Below are 19,018 nucleotides of genomic sequence, written 5' to 3' on the forward strand. Positions count from 1 at the left end.
TGGGGCCCCCGGGCAATAGGGGCTCATGGGGCCCCTGTGTCCTTGCCCACACCCACAAAAGCCTATGAAGAAGCCAAATAAAGGTACCAGGGGCATCTCATGGTGCCCCCTACTGACCCTGGGCCCTCAGGCAGTGCCCGAGTGCTCAAATGGTCAGTCTGCCTCTGGTAACAAACAACCAATAGATACAACTCGAGTAAGTAGTGCTCACATGTTTCCTGTTGAAAGTGGAGCTTCAGTCTGCAGCCAGACCCCTCTCCCTACCAACCACCAGCATTTAGCTGCTTTACCCTTACGTTTCCTCTAGATGGCATCTCCGCCACGTTCACGTAGTGCTTGTCGCTTTGGCTTCAGGGAGTTGTAGTCACGATGTGAGAAATAACGGGGGGCCTCCGGAGTCTGGACTACACTTCCCACAATGCACCGCGCCGCCTACCTCCGCTGAAGCTTGGAGAGCTGCGGGAGGCCGAGCGCAGAGAGGGATCCCTGGGGGACCCGGGCCGGCCACTCCTTGTTGTGCTGAGTGTGTGGCAACCTCCCTCCCGTGGCCCGCTACCTGATGACATGATTCATGGGGATGGGCCCGCTGACATGGAGGAGCCGGAGACACACGATTCCGAGTGAGTATACGGGGGAGGGGAGGGTCTACTGTGTTATAACTGTGTGCTGCTAGAGTGTCAGCTCTGCGGTCTGTGTGACAGAATGAAGGGGGAGGGGATGGACACAGACCGCTGTAAGGCGGGAGGGGGACCAGGACTCTTCATATGGAACCACAAGGACTACATAGATATCTTGTTCTTCCTCCTATTTATATATATTTACATCTCTCCTTCATGTACAGGGGGTACTTTGTGGTGAGGGGGGAAGGGGGTATCTATAACCAGAAATTGAACCACCCCCTGCCTCTAGCGCTGCGCCTGACCCTCACCGCCCCGCCTCTCTAGCGCTGCGCCTGACCCTCACCGCCCCGCCTCTCTAGCGCTGCGCCTGACCCTCACCGCCCCGCCTCTCTAGCGCTGCGCCTGACCCTCACCGCCCCGCCTCTCTAGCGCTGCGCCTGACCCTCACCACCCTGTCTCTACTGCCGCACCTGACCCTCACCTCCCGCCTCTCTACCGCTGCGCCTCACCGCCCCGCCTCTCTACTACTGCGCTTCACCGCCCCACCTCTACTGCCGCGCCTGACCCTTACCGCCCCGCCTCTACCACCACGCCTGACCCTTACCGCCCCGCCTGACCCTCAGCACCCCGCCTCTCTACCGCTGCACCTCACCCTCAGCGCCCCGCCTCTCTACCGCTGCGCCTGACCCTCACCGCCCCGCCTCTACCGCCCCGCCCCACCTCTCTACCGCCGCACCTGACCCCCACCGCCCTGCCTGACCCTCACCGCCCCGCCACTACGCCGTACCTGACCCTCACTGCCCTGCCTCTATCGCTGCACCTGACTGTCACTACCCCGCCTAACTCTTACCACCCTCCCCCCCGCCTCTACCACTGCGCCTGACCCTTATCACCCCCCCGATTCTCTACCACTGCACCTGACAAATCCCCCCTCTCCTCTACCACCAAAATTTAAAAAAAAAATGTTACTAGTGTACGCCTCATCTTCCATGACCACCACACTTGCCACCATTGCAACCTCCAAGCTTGCCAACTAAAAGGTCTGCAGTTGATTCTAAGTGTGGAATTTTCATTTGGAATCTATTACTGTGAACCTACATCATGCATTCAAATGAGCTGTCCATGCAATTGAAACAGGCCATTGTAAGGCTTCAAAAACGAAACAAATCCATCAGAGAGATAGCAGCAACATTAGGAGTGGCCAAATCAACAATCTGGTGCATTCTGAGGAAAGAAGAATACACTGCTGAGCTCAGCAACATAAAAAGGCATGGACGTCCACGGAAGACAACAGTGGTGGAAGATCGCAGGATCCTCTCTATGGTAAGGAAAAACCCATTCACAACATCCAGACAAGTAAAGGACACTCTCCAGGAGGTGGGCGTATTATTGTCAATCTACAATCAAGAGAAGACTTCACGAGAGCAAATACAGAAGGTTCACTACAAGGTGCAAACCATTCATAAGCCTGAAGAATAGAAAAGCCAGATTAGACTTTGCCAAAAAAACAACTAAAAAAGCCAGACCAGTTCTGGAAAAGCATTCTTTGGACGGATGAAACTAAGATTAATCTGTACCAGAATGACTGGAAGAAAAAGTGTGGAGAAGGCTTGGAATAGCTCATGATCCAAAGCACACAATGTCATCTGTAAAACATGGTGGAGGCAGTGTGATGGCATGGGCATGCATGGCTTCCAGTGGCACTGGGTCATTGGTGTTTATTGATGATGTAACAGAAGACAGAAGCAGCCGGATGAATTCTGCAGTGTTTAGAGATATACTGTCAGCCCAAATGCAGCCAAATGCAGCAAAGTTGATTGGACGGAATTTCACAGTACAAATAGACAATGATCCAAAACACACTGCAAAAGCAACCCAAGAGCTGTTGAAGGAAAAGAAGTGGAATATTCTGCAATGGCTGAGTCAGTCACCTGATCTGAACCCAATTGAGCATGCATTTCACTTGCTGAGGGCAGAAAGACCCACAAAGAACAACTGAAGACAGGTGCAGTTAGAGCCTGGCAAAGCATCAGAAAGGAGCAAACTCAGGCGTTGGTAATGTCCATGGGTTTCAGACTTCAGGCAGTCATTGCCAGTAAAGGATTCTCAACAAAGTATTAAAAAATGAACATTTTATCTGATTATATTCAATTGTCCCATTACATTTGAGCCCCTGAAAATGGAGGGACTATGTATAAAATAGGTTGCAGTTCCTAAAATTTGTACTTGATATTTATGTTCAACCCCTTGCATTAAAGCTGAAAGTCTGCACTTCAAATTCATTTGGATTGTTTCGTTTTAATTTATTCTGGCAGCATACAGATCCAAAAGTATGAAAATTGTGCCTGTGTCCAAATATATATGGACTGTGTGTGTGTGTGTGTATATATATGTGTATGTATGTACACACATTGTTCTGGTGTAGTGTAGAATGGGGCTCATTCATATGCAGCATGCAAGAGCCATTTTTTTTTCCTTCAGTGTACTCAGAGTATTGTAGAGCTGAGCTGCATGTAGGCTGCCTATGGTAGGAAATTGAGGCTCAGCGGATGCACGGACTCGTGGGCATGCAGGGATGGGTGCTCAGACCCAAACACACACTGGGGTTGACTTATTAAAGGTAAATTTACTGTGCACTACAAGCGCAGTTGCTTTATATCTGAGAGGAATCTCTGAAATGAGGCGAAGCTCTGCTGATTTCTTTCATCCAATCATGTGCAAGCAAAAATGCTGTTTTTTTTTGTTTTTTTTTTTTTTATTTCCCTTGCATGTTCCCCTCAGATCTAGAACAACTGTACTTTCAGTGCACAGCCTATTTGCCTTTAGTAAATCAACCCCATTGCCTGATGACTAATGTGTCCTAAGTGGCTCCTCTGAGAAATACCCGAGTGCTAGTTTGGCTCATTGCACTCCAACAAATTTGGGGCCATGGTAATATGCAGGTTCCTTTGCAGCTTTGTTGACTTTCCTAAATTACCCATTTTGGACTAATAAAGATGTAAAGGTATGTGGAAGTAGACATTGCATATATAATATTGTACGTCCGTTGTTATATTTGACTTGTGTGATGACCTGTTCATGAGACAGATTTGTAGGCCACATACAGCTTAAGATCTCCATGCATTGACAAAACCTTTCCCTTCTATGCTCAATCCCAAGTGCTTTGTACCAAGACCTTACCTACTGCTACTTCCTTCTTTGTCCGGTTACAGATTTTTTTCTCTTCAGTGTATTAGATACAGCCAGAATGCTATGGCAGAGTACTGCTGTTCTCTGGTTCACCCGGCATCTTTATAGACTTGTATTTTGAAGTTCATAAGTGCTGCTGACATGCTATGACACAACAAGGTGGGGCACTGTGCCCTCCAGACATGTATTCATGAGATCTGTTAGATGAGGAGCTCATGTTTCTTCTTGTTATAGGATAATCAGCAATTTCTTTTCCAGTTTGCTTACAATAAACTTACAAGGATATTGAATTCATATCGCCTGACGCCCGAAACATGTAGTTCCGGGCGCTGGGCAGGTAGTTTTTTTTTCTACCTTTAGCCCTGCTGCAGGCAAGCAGCAGGGCTCCCCTGTCAGGTGGAAGCATTCCACATAGTACCAGCCTCTTTGTCCCCTATGTGATGGGAAAAAAAAAGTTACACCCAAGTCCATACCATCCCCCCCAAAAAAATTGAGCCCTACTCCCACATACACACATGTACAAACGTAAAAGCACACACTGGGGCACCTACGCATGAAAATGTCGATTGCGATACACATGTTACATATCGCCGTGCATGCCAGAATGACCTTTAAGGAGCTCTAAAAGTGTCACCTATAGAAAATATAGGGTACTAAAGTTTGTCGCCATTTCATGAGCGCGCACAAATTTAAGGTATGACAAGTAGGATATCTATTTACTTGGTGCAACCTCAACTTTTATATTTTACAAAAAATAGGGTACTTTATTGCTTTTTTTTTTGTGTGCCCTTAAATTAACGTGCTTGTATTTTTTACTGAAATTTTGTGCTAATATGCAACATAAAAAAATTGAATGGCACCCATGCTAAGCATCTGACATCCTGTGTTGCAAATACTGTAGGGCAGTCACTCGGTGCAGGACTCAGAAGCTAGTGGAGATCACTGTATTTTGGGGTACCTACTACAGTGATTTCCAGTTTCCCAAGGGATGCTGCAGGTTTGGTATATCCATTGTTACATTGATAGACCAATGTAAATATGTTAAAAATACCTGGAAATATTCTTTTACCTTGGACTCCAGAACTTCTTTCCTTTTTCTGTGTAAAAAAAAAAAAAGAAAAATTGCAAACTTCATGTAGTTTGAGGTATTACAATTCATCCATTGTGTACCTAATAGCGTGTTTATGTTTTGAAGCAAAAACAAGCTGTGCAATGCAGTATAAACAACCTCTTTAAAAATTGATGGCAATTATCTGTGAGGTGCATTCGCCATGTGGCAGATAGGTGTTGTTCTGCTGGCAATAAGTATGAAAGAAAGCCGCACATGAAAACAATCATTTTATGTTTGGTTATTTACATGATGTCTCCAACTTAATGTTGTTGCTGAAATGCATTAGAGCTTTGTGAACACTAGAATAACAGGTGTGCTGCTCTTACGTCAGTGGGCCAGTGATATAAATACGTATCTCTAGGACATTTCTAGGGCAGGAAAGGCTTGTATGCTTTTTAGATTAATGTGCATGGTCATTGATAAACCACCTGTACTTCAGACAGCTACAGTATATAACCCAGCACTCCTTTTGTTCTCAGACTACATAAGTACTATGTGTAAAAGTATCTAAACCATCAAACAACGATTATCACAAAGTATATATTGAAGCTGTAACCTATACTAAATGTACAAATAAAATTGTGCATGTTTTTAAAAAAAAAAAAAAATTGAGCTATGCTCAAATGTGCCTAAACTCGTCTCGCATTTAGATCAGGGTGGATTTGATTTAAATCAAGTTGGTTTAAATGACTAGTGAAAAGACTCGATTAAAATCATAATTTTTAAAGCACATCTGTCATCTCTGTCCCGCAGCGGCTAATCCTCTGTCCCGCTGTTGACTTACCGACAGTCCCATTTACTTTAATGGGACGGCTGGTGATGCGGCAGGGACACAACAAGGTGAGGGATATGACAGCAGTAGACGAGTGGATGCCTACTAACAGACGCTGCCATGATGGATCTAAAACGACAGGTGCTCTTTAAATGTGAGGAATCAGATTAATTCTTGCTGGTAGTTTAATATTTGCAAAACAAATGAAGGTTTCCTTTTTAGAATAATAAGCTGTCAGGTTAGTAAAACAGCGATATTAGAACAGATTTTAGGTTAATCACACATAGCTGGAGAACTAAAATACTTTTATTTCATGTTTATTCTCATGGTTACTGTGAAATTGTGTGAATGCATCAATGCAGTGCATGTTATCTCAGCTTGCAGAGCTTGGATTCATTGAATGAGTTTACCAAAAATGTAATTATTGCAGAATATACAGCCTCATGCTACATAACTAAGCTCCATTTCATGCTGAATAAACTAAATTAAAAGATATATTTTTACTCTAAAGCATTTTATTAAAATAAATTTGATAAAAATCAAAAAAATTACTGATTTTTATCCACCTGGATTTAGATGTATTCTACATGCGTTTATACATATTCAATGTTCATTCAGCTTTTCTGAATGCACTTGATGTGTTTTTGTTTTTTTGTTTTTTTATGTGCCTGCTGTGCCATGTACTTGTATGAAAAAGTATCCTGTTCTCTTTGTATTGCTTCCTTTTTGTGAAATCCCTGGTGTTCCTGTCGGTCCCTCTGCTTTCCTATCAAAAACGGAACACACTAGGCAGGAGAGCACAACATGGTCAGTGTTTTTGGCTATGCTGGAAGCTAATCCGATGATCAGGCTTGTGCTGACACTCCCCCCCCCCTGTACAGCTATTCACTGGGAAGATCATTGTGTTGCTGTTTCTCCTTCCTGAGCTCCTTATGCAGGCAAGAACAGAGGGTATGTGATCACCTATTAAAAGGAAGGGGGAGAAACGTATGCGTCATGCTTTTTATGTGCATACACAAATGTTTTGCCTTTATATTTTAAACTAGATTGTTTTACAAGGTTAGGGTTTTCATAAACTTTAAGCCCAGTGTGCACAATGCGTAAGAGATGAGCACTCATCAGATGATTTTGATGACCACTTATCTCGATTAAGTTGGTTGAAGCTCTCTTTTTAGTTCTCTCCACTTTTTTTTTCCCTCTGTCCTCCAGCATGCAGTTCTTTTTATGTTGCTGTTTAAAAAAAAATCAGGGAGCCACTCTTCTCTGATTTTTGGAGTTACTATTGCATATGTACATAGAGGAGTAGAACGAGTGGATGAAGCTAAAATGTGAGTTTTGACCAACTTAGATAAATGGTCAAAATCTTCTGGTGAAATATTATCCCTTGTTTCCACTTGCAGAACCAGTCAGTTGAGTCTACTACATGGAGTGGTGGCAGAAAGAGTGGTCCATCCAGACTATTTTACTTTTTTGTGTCTAGGTGTGTAGATCTAGGTTAGTCTCAAGCATGTTTGAATCCATTTACTGTTGCCTTACTCATACCTCTGCTGGAAGCCTATTCCAAGTATCAACTACTCTTTCCATAAAACAATATTTTTTAAGGTTAGTTTTGAATTTTCCTTCTGCTAATCTGAGGTCATGTCCCTGTGTTCTTCATATTGAAAATACTGCTTCCTGAACCTCATTCACCCGCTTGATGTATTTAATGGTTTCAGTTCTCTCTCCCCTTTCCCTTCTTTTTTTCAGACTATACATCTAAACTTGAAAGGTTTTTTACCTTAATGCATTCTCTGCATTATGGTTAAAAAAAAAACCAAAAAAACCTTTCCAATTCCTGTTCCCCTTCCCTCCTCACCTGACTCCTCCACCAATCCAGAGCTGTCCCATCATCGGTACCGCTGCTCCCTCTCCTTGGTCTGAGAGCAGCGGAAGCAGCTGCTGCTGTCAGTCAAAAGCGGTACCAACAGTACCACTGCCGAACATGACTCATTCAAGTGAATGGGGCCACTCCACAACCTCATGCAATGCACATGCTTGTGCTACAGCCTTTACAAGGTTAAAATAGGCAACATATCATCTCCTCACTGCTGTTCAAAGGCACTTGAAAAATGATCCACAGATCGTATCAGAGGGGTGATCCACAGATTCAGAGGGGTGACAGTCTGCCACACAACAAAAGTTAGGTGTGCACTGTGAACAATTCACGATGAAATTGGTGGAAGGCATGAAGTAATTGAAAACTGTTTTAGCAAGCCTTGTGCTATGGGGACATGCATACAAGCGCGCTTCTGAGCTGGGCTGTGTGTGTCATTAGATGCACAAAGCGCAGCCCAGCCATGCTCTCAGGATTTGACTGACGGCAGCAGGAGCCAATGCTCCTGCTGCTCTGTGTAGTATGAGTGCAGGGGGAGAAGAGTTTCAACTGAGCACAGCACTGGATCGATGGAGTAATCAGACAAGTGTTTGGGGGAGGAACAGCTAGTGAGTTGTTTTTTTTTTTTTTTTCCTCTTTAATGCATAGAATGCATTCAAGTAAAATACCTTTTTGACTTGAGAACCACTTTTTAAGTACATTTTGCAGTGTGCACGCAATTTCTAAGATGATAAATTGCTTCAGTTGTGTGTTTTGTTTTGATGTTTTGTTTTTTTTTTTTTGTTTTTCCATCATGTGTACAGCTCTATTTTATACTAAAACAGTTCAGATAGTTTTTAGGAAATATAGGAAAGGGTGGAGATAAATTGACTTTCAAAGCAAGATACATTCGTGTTCATTTTGCTTTGTTTGTTTTTTTTTGTTTTTTTTAAGCGGGCGGTCTACAACTATGATTAAAGAAATGCGTGCTCATTTTTTGTGCGAGTCTTGTTATATAATTTTGCACGCTATGACAATCTGTGGTTAACTGTAACCTTTAACAAACTAATGAAAACAGGAACAAATTGATCAAGGTATTCAACCTGGGTTTTTTTTTTTTTTTAAAACATTATTCCCAGACTGCTCCTTCCTCATTCACTGTGCTTTACCTCTCGTGTTATATTTTTTTTTTATTTTCCTTCTCTGTGTTCTTCTGAATGCTTTGAACAATATTTTGTTGAAGACTTCTTTCTTACAAACTGTAGATGTATTTAGGTTAAAGCCCAAGTGAACTTTCAGTTTAAAGCAGTAGTAAACACCACTTGGTGACTTGTACCTACAGGGCAGCTTGTAATAAAGCTTACCTGCGTACAAGGAATATCTCCTAAATGTGCACTGTTTAGGAGAGATTCACGATTTCTGCAGCCGGCAGACATACCAGCACATGCGCACTGTGCTCGGGAGGGGCGGCATGCGGAGTATGTCATCCCTTCATAGCGCTGTGCTGTGATCGTGGCTCCTGTGCACTTGTGGCCATTCAAGTGGCCGGAGTCCGTGAACCCAGAACAAAGACTGGGTGAAGATGGAAGCCCTGTCAGCGGTGACAGTGCTCCGTTGGAGTACTTCGTTTTAAGGTACATCTTTCATAATGTGCTAGTAAGTCTGGCAACAGGGTCTCTTTTAAGCAAAAATTAAATTTTTTGGCATTTCCATTTTATTGTGGTTTCCCATTTGTATTAAGAGATGTTGGAAGATGGGAAGCAGTGGTGGAAGCGCTCATTGTTCCCTTTTTAGGTGCAATCATTAAACGCCCTTATCTTTGCTAAAGTGTCTGAATGGGCCTTCATATTCTAGCAGGATTTGGTTAATTATGGTCAGCTCTTGTTAACAAGTCTAGTTGTTTAGATAAACATTTGAGGACATTTTGACTTTTTAGGAATTGATTCAACTTTGCACGTGTTCTTTGCAGTGGTTGATGCAGAGCATTTCTGCTGTATATCAGTGTCATTGGAAAGCATTCTTTTAAGCAATGTTGAAACTGCTCCAACGTTCTCTCAGATTTTGCCAGACATAAAATTTGGCAAGTAGTAATGGCTCACAGCATTAACTGAAGTATTTTAATCCATCTGATTTGTAATCTAATATATATGCTTTTAAAGGTAACTTTTGATATCAAACCATTGTCAGCTAGGCTCCAATCCAGCAGCGGAGGTGGTCACCCAGCCCTCAAGTTACTAATAGGTTTAATTCACCAAAATGGATGTGGAGTTATTTTACTTCTGATCATTTTCTCCTAAACATGTTCAATGTTTAACTGTGGAATCATATTTTTTTTCTCTTAAAGATAAGCAATTAAAGCTGAGCTCTAGGCAGATATAAAAGACTCATTAATGCAGCTCTGTATGTATTGATACATCATTAATCATTAATATCTCCTACCGTGCCAGGCATGGCTGTGCGATAGAGTTGTGTAAATCTCAAAATATATACAGTATACACATACTTGTACATGGGGTGTGTGTGTATATATATTCCAAATAAGTTCGGATGCTGTGTAATATCTACAAAAAAAATAGAACGCAATGATCTGCAAATCTCAAACCCATATTTTATTTGCAATACAAAACACCTCACATGTTTAAACTTACAAAATATACTATTTAAAGATAAGGTCATTTTGAAATTGAAAGCAGCACAGGGCAATAAATTGCTGACAAAGTAAGTGATACTCATAAGGAGAAGCTGGTAGAACATTTTACAACTAATTGGGTTAATTTGCAACAGGTCATTAACATGACTGGGTAACAAAGAGCATCTTAGAGAGTCAGGGGAGGTTATTTACTAAATCTGGAGAGTGTAAAATCTGGTGCAGCTGTGCTTGGTAGCCATTCAGTTTGATCAATTAAGCTTGGTTTCTATGCATAGCTGCACCAGATTTCACACCCTCAAATTTTACTAAGTAAGCCCCAAAGTGTCTCAGAAGTAAAGATGGACAGAGGTTCACCAATCTGTGAAAAGCTGTGTCTAAAAATTGTTGAACGATTTCAGAATAATGTTCCTCAACATAAATTGCAAAGACTTTCAATATATGATCATCTGCAATACATATTCTCATGCCAAAATGCAATATTGTATGCCTGTGGTCTTTGGCCCTCAGGCGGTACTCCACAGGCATGATTCTGTGATGGACATCACTGTGTGAACTAAGGAATACTTCTGAAAATCACAGTCTGTGACCAGAGTTCACTATCCAAAAATGCAAGTTATTGCTTCTTTGCATTGTAGAGCATTATCTGAACATGATCCAGAAATGCTGCCATCTTCTCAGGGATGAAGCTCATGTAAAATTGTTTGTTGCAAAGTGGAAAACTGTTTTGTGGTTAGACAAATCCAAATTTGACATTCTTTTTGGCAACCATGCGTGTCCTCTAGAATAAAGAGGAGAGGGACTTGTTACCAACATGCAGTTCAAAAGCCTGCATCTCTGATGGTATGGGGGTATATTAGTATGTATGGAATGGACAGCTTGCACATCTGGAAAGGCACCATCCAATGCTGAAGGCTATATCCAGGTTTCAGAGCAGCATATGCTCCCATCTAGACGTCTTTTTCAGGGAAGGACTTGCATATTTCAACAGGACAATGCTAAACCACATTCTGCATCTATGACAACAGCATGGCTTCATAGAAGGTGCTTAACTGGCCTGCCTGCGGTCCTGACCTTTTACCTAATAAAAATGTGGCGCATCTTGATATGAAAAATATGACAGAGACACAGGTCTGTTGAGCAGTTAGAATCCTATATCAGGCAATAATGGGACAACATTCCTCTCCCAAAACTCCAGCGAGTGGTCTCCTCAGTTCTCAGATATTAACCGCTTCCCTATCGCTCTATAGCAGAAATACTGCTACAGGGTGGCACGGGTGCGCAAAATCACGTGTGTGTGTTTGTGTATATATACGTAATTTTGCATTTCTGGGTAGGGGGCTCGCGCCCTACCCGTGCCACCATTCGCGGCCATCAATCACTGGGTTCTGGCCGGTGATTACTCGCCAGCACCCGGTGATTCCTGAAGATCTCAGACGGGGAGAACTGTTGTTTACTAATAGTTCTCCTCCCTGTCAGCTTGGGCACACTGCTTTGGATGGCAGCCATCCAAAGCAGTGTGCTTACTGTGAAGCACACAGACACTGCTCCATAGTAAAACACACCCAGCACAGAGTTAACCCTTTTATCGCCCCTCATGTTAACTCCTTCCTGCCCAGTGCCATTAGTAGAGTGTCAGTGTGTTGTTTTTTTGTTTTGTTTTTTTTCTTTTAAGCACTGATCACTGTATTGGTGTTACTGGGGATGTCAGTGACACCAAGTCCGTTCCCCCCCAGTGTCAGGATGTCTGCCACAGTCCTGTTTTAAGTCACTGATCACTGCCATTACTAATAAAAATAAAAAAATCCCAGTATATATACCGCCATTTGTAAACGCTATAACTTTCACGTAAACCAATTAATTTACATGTATTGGGATTTGTTTTAGCAAAGACATGTAGCAGAATATATCTTGGCCTAAATTTATGGTGAAATATAATTTTTTTTTTTTTTTTTTAATTTTATTTTACTGGATATGTTTAATGGCAAAAAGTTGAAAATGTAGTTTGTTTATTTTTGTTTTTTTTTTTCTCAAATTTGTCGGTCTTTTTTTTTTTTTTCAATAACGCAAAAAAAAAACACAGGCGATCAAATACCACCGAAAGCTCAATTTGTTGCAGAATAAAATGATGTAAGTTTCATTTTGGGTGCAGAGTTGCATGATTGTGCAATTGTCAAAGTAACGCAGCGCCATAACGCAAAAAATGTCCTGGTCAGGATGGGTAAATCCTCTGGAGGGCAAGTGGTTAACAGAGTGATGTTAAAAAGAACGGGAGGTGATGCCACACATGGTAAACATTGCCCTGTCCCAAATTTTTTCAACAACTATTTATTATATGTATTTTTTCCTGAAATAGTAAGTTTTTCTCAATTTTAAACATTTGATGTGTTTTCTATTGTGATTAAAATATGGGTTTATGATATTTAATCCTTGCATTCTGTTTTTAGGTAGATATATTTTCTCACATTTAAGCTGTACTTAAAATGTTACTAAATCCACAACTGTAAAATCCGTCTGTATATGCAGTAAAGCATGCTTGTTATACTCACTGTGGAACCTAAGGGGTTAATCCTCTGCATTGTGTGAAAATGCTGTTTGATCCTGACTTCTCTAATCTTCCCCTTTTACCAGTGTCTACCTCTTATCTCCTGATAAGACATATCATGTGTAGACATTGCACATGTTGAATTTGGTGTGTATTGCTAGAGAGGTTTTTATTTTTTTTCTTGGGAGAGTGCATGTGATCAGTACAGGGCCAATCAGCACTGTCCAGACAGAGATCAGGGGTTCCACATCCTCCTAGAGAAAACCCCTCCTACAAGCTTTAACCAGTGCTCGACTGGACATGGATAGAAGTCACAAGACTGCTCTAACTGCTGATGAGAAATCGTATTTAACAGTTTATATGTATTTAACCACCTCCCACCCGCCATATAGTCCAATGTCGGGCGCAAGGTGGTTCTCTCGTTCTGGGAGGACGTCATATGACGTCGTCCCATTCTCACGGCTCAGGGAGTGCGCAGCGATCGGCAAGGGACACAGCGGATCACCGATCCACGTAAAGAGCCGAAGATGTCGGGTCGGTCATGTGATCAGCTGTGTCCAATCACAGCTGATCACATGTAAACGGAAATGCCGGTTATCGGCATTTCTCTCCCCACGAGCGGTCACGCTGACAGCTCGAGAGGAGAGCCGGTAATCGGCATTCCGCGGAGGGGACATGTACACAGATCATCAGGGCACTGATGATCAGTGTGCTCTGATGATCAGTGTAGCCCCAGCAGTGCCACCTATCAGTGTCCATCAGTGCCACCTGTCAGTGCTCATCAGTGCCATGTATCAGTGCCACATATCAGTGCCTACCAGTGCACATCAATGCCACATATCAGTGCCCATCTGAGCTGCCTTTCAGTGCCGCCTATCAGTGCTGCCTTTCAGTGCCCATCAGTGATGCCTGTCAATGCCCATCAGTGCCATCTGTCAGTGCCCATCACTGCAGCCTCATTAGTGCACATCCGTAAAGGAGAAAAATCACTTATTTACAAAATTGTATAACAAAAACTAAGAAAAAATGTTTTTTTTTTCAAAATTTTCAGTGGTTTTTGGTTTAAGAAAAAATGAAAAACCCAGAGATGATTAAATACCACCAAAATAAAGCTCTATCTGTCTCAAAAAAATGCTAAAAATTTCATATGGGTACAGTGTTGCATGACCGCGCAATTGTCATTCAAAGTGTGAAAGCTGGAAATTGGCCTGGGCAGGAAGGGGGTATAAGTGCCCTGTAGGCTTGTGGTTAAAATAATTCCATTCCTGTGTACTGTGGGAGACCAGATATAGTGAATGCAGGGTCCTGGGTTTAGTAATACTTTAACTGTAGGCTTTTTTCCCCCCTAATGTGTGACTCGTGCATGGCATACTTGCCTCTCTATTTTGCCCTCTACCCCAGAGCTGACAGTCCAGAGCAGTCCTATTCTGTCCCTCACCACTCCATCCATCTTTACCTCTTCTTCCAGGCGTGCTTCCTTCCTCTTCAGCCATTGGCCAGCCACTGATAATGTAATTTCCTTGCATGTGCCCTCGCATTACATCATTTTGGCTCTATTTGTGGCTTTTTCTCAGATGCTGGCAATGAATTGGGACTGTATACTGTGCTGCACGTGATTCACTGGCAATGTACATAATAAATTCCTCCAAGGAAGAGGAAAGGGTGTTTTGGCAGAAGAGATAAGAAAGGTCTTTTCTGCCAAAAAAACTCTGTATCTGCCAGCGATTTAAGTAAACTTCTGCTTAACCACTTGCTGTCCGCCTGCTGTTTATAAACGTCAGGACGGTGGCACCCGCCATTTTTAGCTGTCCTCCGGACACAGTGAAACGTCGATCGTCGGACGGGACCTCTGTACGAGGTCCCGATCATGTGATCACTGATTGGCCAATCAGTGATCACATGCAAAGTAGTAAGCAATGATGTCACTTGTGATCTGTGAATGATCACAGAGCTCACATGGTACAAGGCTATTCACAACAACCTTGTACCATGTGACAAGCTGTGACCAATCACAGCTCACTCAGTAGTTCTCAATGGCTGCAAGAATGCAGACAGAGAGAAAGAGAAATGATTGCTTTTACATCCTATATGGGTGTAAAAGCAATCACTGTAAAAAAAAAAAAAAAAAAAAAAAAAAACATCACCCCTCACAAGTAGTACAGTGTCACCATGGTGACATGGTGACAGTATGTAAAAAAAAAAAAGATAACGGAATAAATTTTCGCCAAGATTTATGATGAAAGATTATTTATTTGCAAAATTTTAACACTTTTTTTCAAACTTTTCATTTACATAGGAAAAAAAATAAAAATCCCAGCGGTGAATAAATACCACCAAAATAAAGCTTTATATGTCTCAAAAAAATGGTAAAAAATTCATATGGGTACAGTGTTGCATGACCGCGCAATTGTCATTCAAAGTGTGATAGCGCTGAAAATTGCCCTGGACAGGAAGTGGTTAACCTGTTGAAAGCCTTGTTTTCTCCTGACTTATCCCCGTCTAAAGTTGCTTTCTTTTCTGCTGTTCCCAAGTGTTGCCTCAATAAAAATTGGTTCTTTCATGCCTATTGCTAACAATATTTTGAAGTGGTTGTAAAGGTAAAAGTATTTTAGCTTAATGCATTCTCTGCGTTAAGGTAAAAAATCTTTTCACAAGCTGCTTCACCCAGCCCCCCTTAAACACATACCCTAGCTTGATCCAGCGCTGTGCCTGTCTGCGGCAGCTCTTCTTTCCTCTTTCTTCTTTCCTCTTTCTTCTCACGGGAGACTTGGAGGCAGTGGCCACCATTGACTCCTGCTGCTGTCAGTCAAACCCTGTGATGAGGGAGTGGGTGGGTGGCAGGGCTGAGCCTCGCTGTGTCTATCTATAGACGCACACATTCCGTATTGAGATTGAGCCCAAACTAGTGTCCTTATAACAAGCAGCTTGCTTTCATGGCACTTGAAGAGGAGGTGGAGCCAGGAGAACCAGCAGGAGAGCTCAGAAGAGGAGGTTTGGCACTGTTCAAAACCATTGCACAAAACAAGTACTGTATAATATACTTAAATATATAAAAAAAAAACAAAAAAAACATTTACAATCACTTTACGGATAATGTTGTTGGGTAATTACTAAAATGAATGTAAATGTAGGGGGTGGATATGTGCGTAATAACTAAAGCAGACGTTCCTAAAACTTGGTCCTCAATACTAATTTTATATGATGGGAAAAATTGTCTCTTCCAACTGATTATTTTTTTTTTTTTGTTGAAAATGTGTGATGTAATTACCAGCCAAAAAAAATTGTATTTTTATATAAATTATTCTGCTAAAGGCTGACACTATCATGACTTCAAGCCGTTAGCTGTAGGCCTATTTTGAGGATCTGTAATTTAATGTTAAAGAGGAACTTAGGTATACAATATAAGTGTGTGTGTGTGTGTGTGTATATATATATATATTTGGGCACAGGTTTAGTTGTTTTTTTTTTTCCCCCCAAGTATTTTACTAAAACATATTCAAGCTATAGTTATATAATGGATGTGGGCTGAAAGTGCACACTACACTTGCAGGTTTAATTTGAACTGTTAACAGTAGCCATCCCCCATTTTTCAAGGGACCAAACGTAATTGGACAATTGACTCAAAAGCTTTCATGGCCAGGTGCGGGCTACTTCATTATTTTTTCATCAATAAAGGTCTGGAGTTGATTCTTAGTGTGGCATTTGCATTTGGAATCTATTGCTTTGAACCTACATCATGCGTTCAAAGGATCTGTCCATGCAAGTGAAACAGGCTATTGTAAGGCTTCAAAATAGAAACAAATCCATCGGAGTGATAGCAGCAACATTAGGAGTGGCCATATCAACAGTTTGGTACTTCCTGAGGAAAGAAGAATACACTGGTGAGCTCAGCAACATAAAAAGGCATGGACGTCCACGGAAGACAACAGTGGTAAATGATTGTAGGATCCTATCTATGGTAAAGAAAAACCCATTCATAACATCCAGACAAGTGAAGGACACTCTCCAAGAGGTGGACGTATCATTGTCAAAGTCTTCAATCAAGAGAAGACTTCACGAGAGCAAATACAGAGGGTTCACCACAAGGTACAAACCATTCATAAGCCTGAAGAATAGAAAAGCCAGAATAGACTTTGGCAAAAAAAATCTAAAAAAGCCAGACCAGTTCTGGAAAAGCATTCTTTGGATGGATGAAACTAAGATTAATCTGTACCAGAATGATGGGAAGAAAAAAGTGTGGAGAAGGCATGGAACAGCTCATGATCCAAAGCACACAACATCATCTGTAAACATGGTGGAGGCAGTGTGATGTAATGGGCATGTATGGCTTCCAGTGGCACTGGGTCATTGGAGTTTATTGATGATGTGACAGAAGACTGAAGCAGCCAGATTAATTCTGCAGTGTTTACAGATATACTGTCAGTCCAGATTCAGCCAAATGCAGCAAAGTTGATTTGGATGGCGCTTCACAGTACAGATGGACAATGATCCAAAACACACTGCAAAAGCAACCCAGGAGCTGTTGAATGAAAAGTGGAATATTCTGCAATGGCTGAGTCAAGCACCCGATCTCAACCCAATTGAGCATGCATTTCACTTGCTGACAGCAAAACTAAAGGCAGGAAGACCCACAAACGAACTGAAGACAGCTGCAGTCAGAACCTGGCAAAGCATTAGAAAGGAGGAAACCCAGATGGCATACAGAGCCGAAAATATGAAAATTGTGCCTGTGTCCAAATATATATGGACCGAAGTAAATGTGTGTATGAGATTTTTATTTATATATATATATATATATATATATATATATATATATATATATATATATATATATATATATATATATATATATATATATATATATATAATGGAAGAACAGTCTGGATAAAAGTGCACAGATGTGTCCTAAAGGAAATAAGTGAATGGTATATGTCAACTGTGATTGGTGGGGAAAAAAACTCACTGCTGCCATGGTAAAAACGCATTGGTTTGTGGGAAGTATGAACAGGAGCCAGGCGCTGTGTAGTTTTGTGATAAAAGTAATACACCTTATATGGAGGTGTGCCTTTACTAATTCATATGGTAAAAAATAAATAACCAGCCTGTGTCTTTAAGAAGCCAGGTTCCAAGAGAATTGATAAAGCGCATGTGCGCAAAACGTTGTCCTGGCAACCGGCCTCTTCCTTCTAAAGCTGCGGCTCCAGCAAGAGCCCCCCCTCCATCTCTCCACATCGTGGTGACGTCATCCAGGACGCTGGGACGTCGGATACACGTGGTCCCTGTACTGACAGGTATTCTACTCCACTGCTTCCCGCTGAGCGGACGGGCCGTCCATCTTGGAACCTGGCTTCCTAAAGACACAGGCTGGTTATTTTTTACCATATGAATTATTAAAGGCACACCACCATATAAGGTGTATTACTTTTATCACAAAACTACACAGCGCCTGGCTCCTGTTTTATTTATTTATATATATATATATATATATATATATATATATATATATATATATATATAAAATCAGTAATATGGGTGGAGTGCACAATGATGATCAATCACAGTCCATAGCAATCAGGCCCTCCCAATATATAGAAAAAAGAAAGTTGGATTGCTGCACATAAAAAACTGTAATTGTTGATGATAGAAAGAGATAGAGATATATATATATACAGTTGCAAGAAAAAGTATGTGAACCCCTTGAGATTACGTGGAGTTTTGCATGAATTGATCATAAAATGTGCTCTGAACGTCATCTAAGTCACAACAATAGAAGAACACACACATAGAAGAGTCTGCTGAACATAATACTACATAATACTACACAAACATTAGATGTTGCCATGGTTTAATTGCACATAACATGTAAACATTCACAGTGCAGGAAGGAAAAAGTATGTGAACCTTTGGACTTAATAACTGGTTGACCCTTCTTTGGCAGCAATAACCTCAACCAAACGTTTCCTGTAGTTGCAGATCAGACCTGCACAACGATCTGGAGTCATTTTGGACCCCTCCTCTTCACAAAACTGTTTCAGTGTAGCAATATTCTTGGGATGTCTGGTGTGAATCGCTCTCTTAAGGTCATGCCACAGCATTTCAATCGGGTTGAGGTCAGGACTCTGACTGGGCCACTCCAGAAGGCGTATTCTGTGCTGTTGCAGCCATTGTTTTGTTGAATTACTTGTATGCTTTGGGTCATTGTCCTGGTGCATCACCCATCCTCTGCGGAGCTTCAGTTGGCGGACAGATGGTCGTACGTTTTCCTGCAAAATGTCTTGATAA

At 41.7% G+C, this 19,018-nt stretch overlaps 1 protein-coding gene across 3 annotated transcripts in view; it reads left to right on the forward strand.

Annotated features, from left to right (window-relative positions):
- Positions 1-408: 408 nt before the first annotated feature.
- The window catches only part of BNIP2 (BCL2 interacting protein 2), a 90,005-nt gene continuing 71,395 nt past the window's right edge, over positions 409-19,018 (forward strand). The window contains exon 1 of one of the 3 annotated variants that reach the window (XM_089652427.1): positions 409-620. In XM_089652427.1, coding sequence (XP_089508553.1) covers positions 565-620 — 56 coding nt within the window. In that variant the 5' untranslated portion in view covers positions 409-564. The remainder of the gene's footprint in view (positions 621-19,018) is intronic. The other 2 variants (XM_089652428.1, XM_089652429.1) reach the window with 2 other exon arrangements.

The sequence above is a fragment of the Staurois parvus genome, unplaced genomic scaffold (assembly GCF_062004578.1).
Source record: "Staurois parvus isolate SC_StPar_1 unplaced genomic scaffold, SC_StPar_1.0 ptg000682l, whole genome shotgun sequence".
Lineage (NCBI taxonomy): Eukaryota > Metazoa > Chordata > Amphibia > Anura > Ranidae > Staurois > Staurois parvus.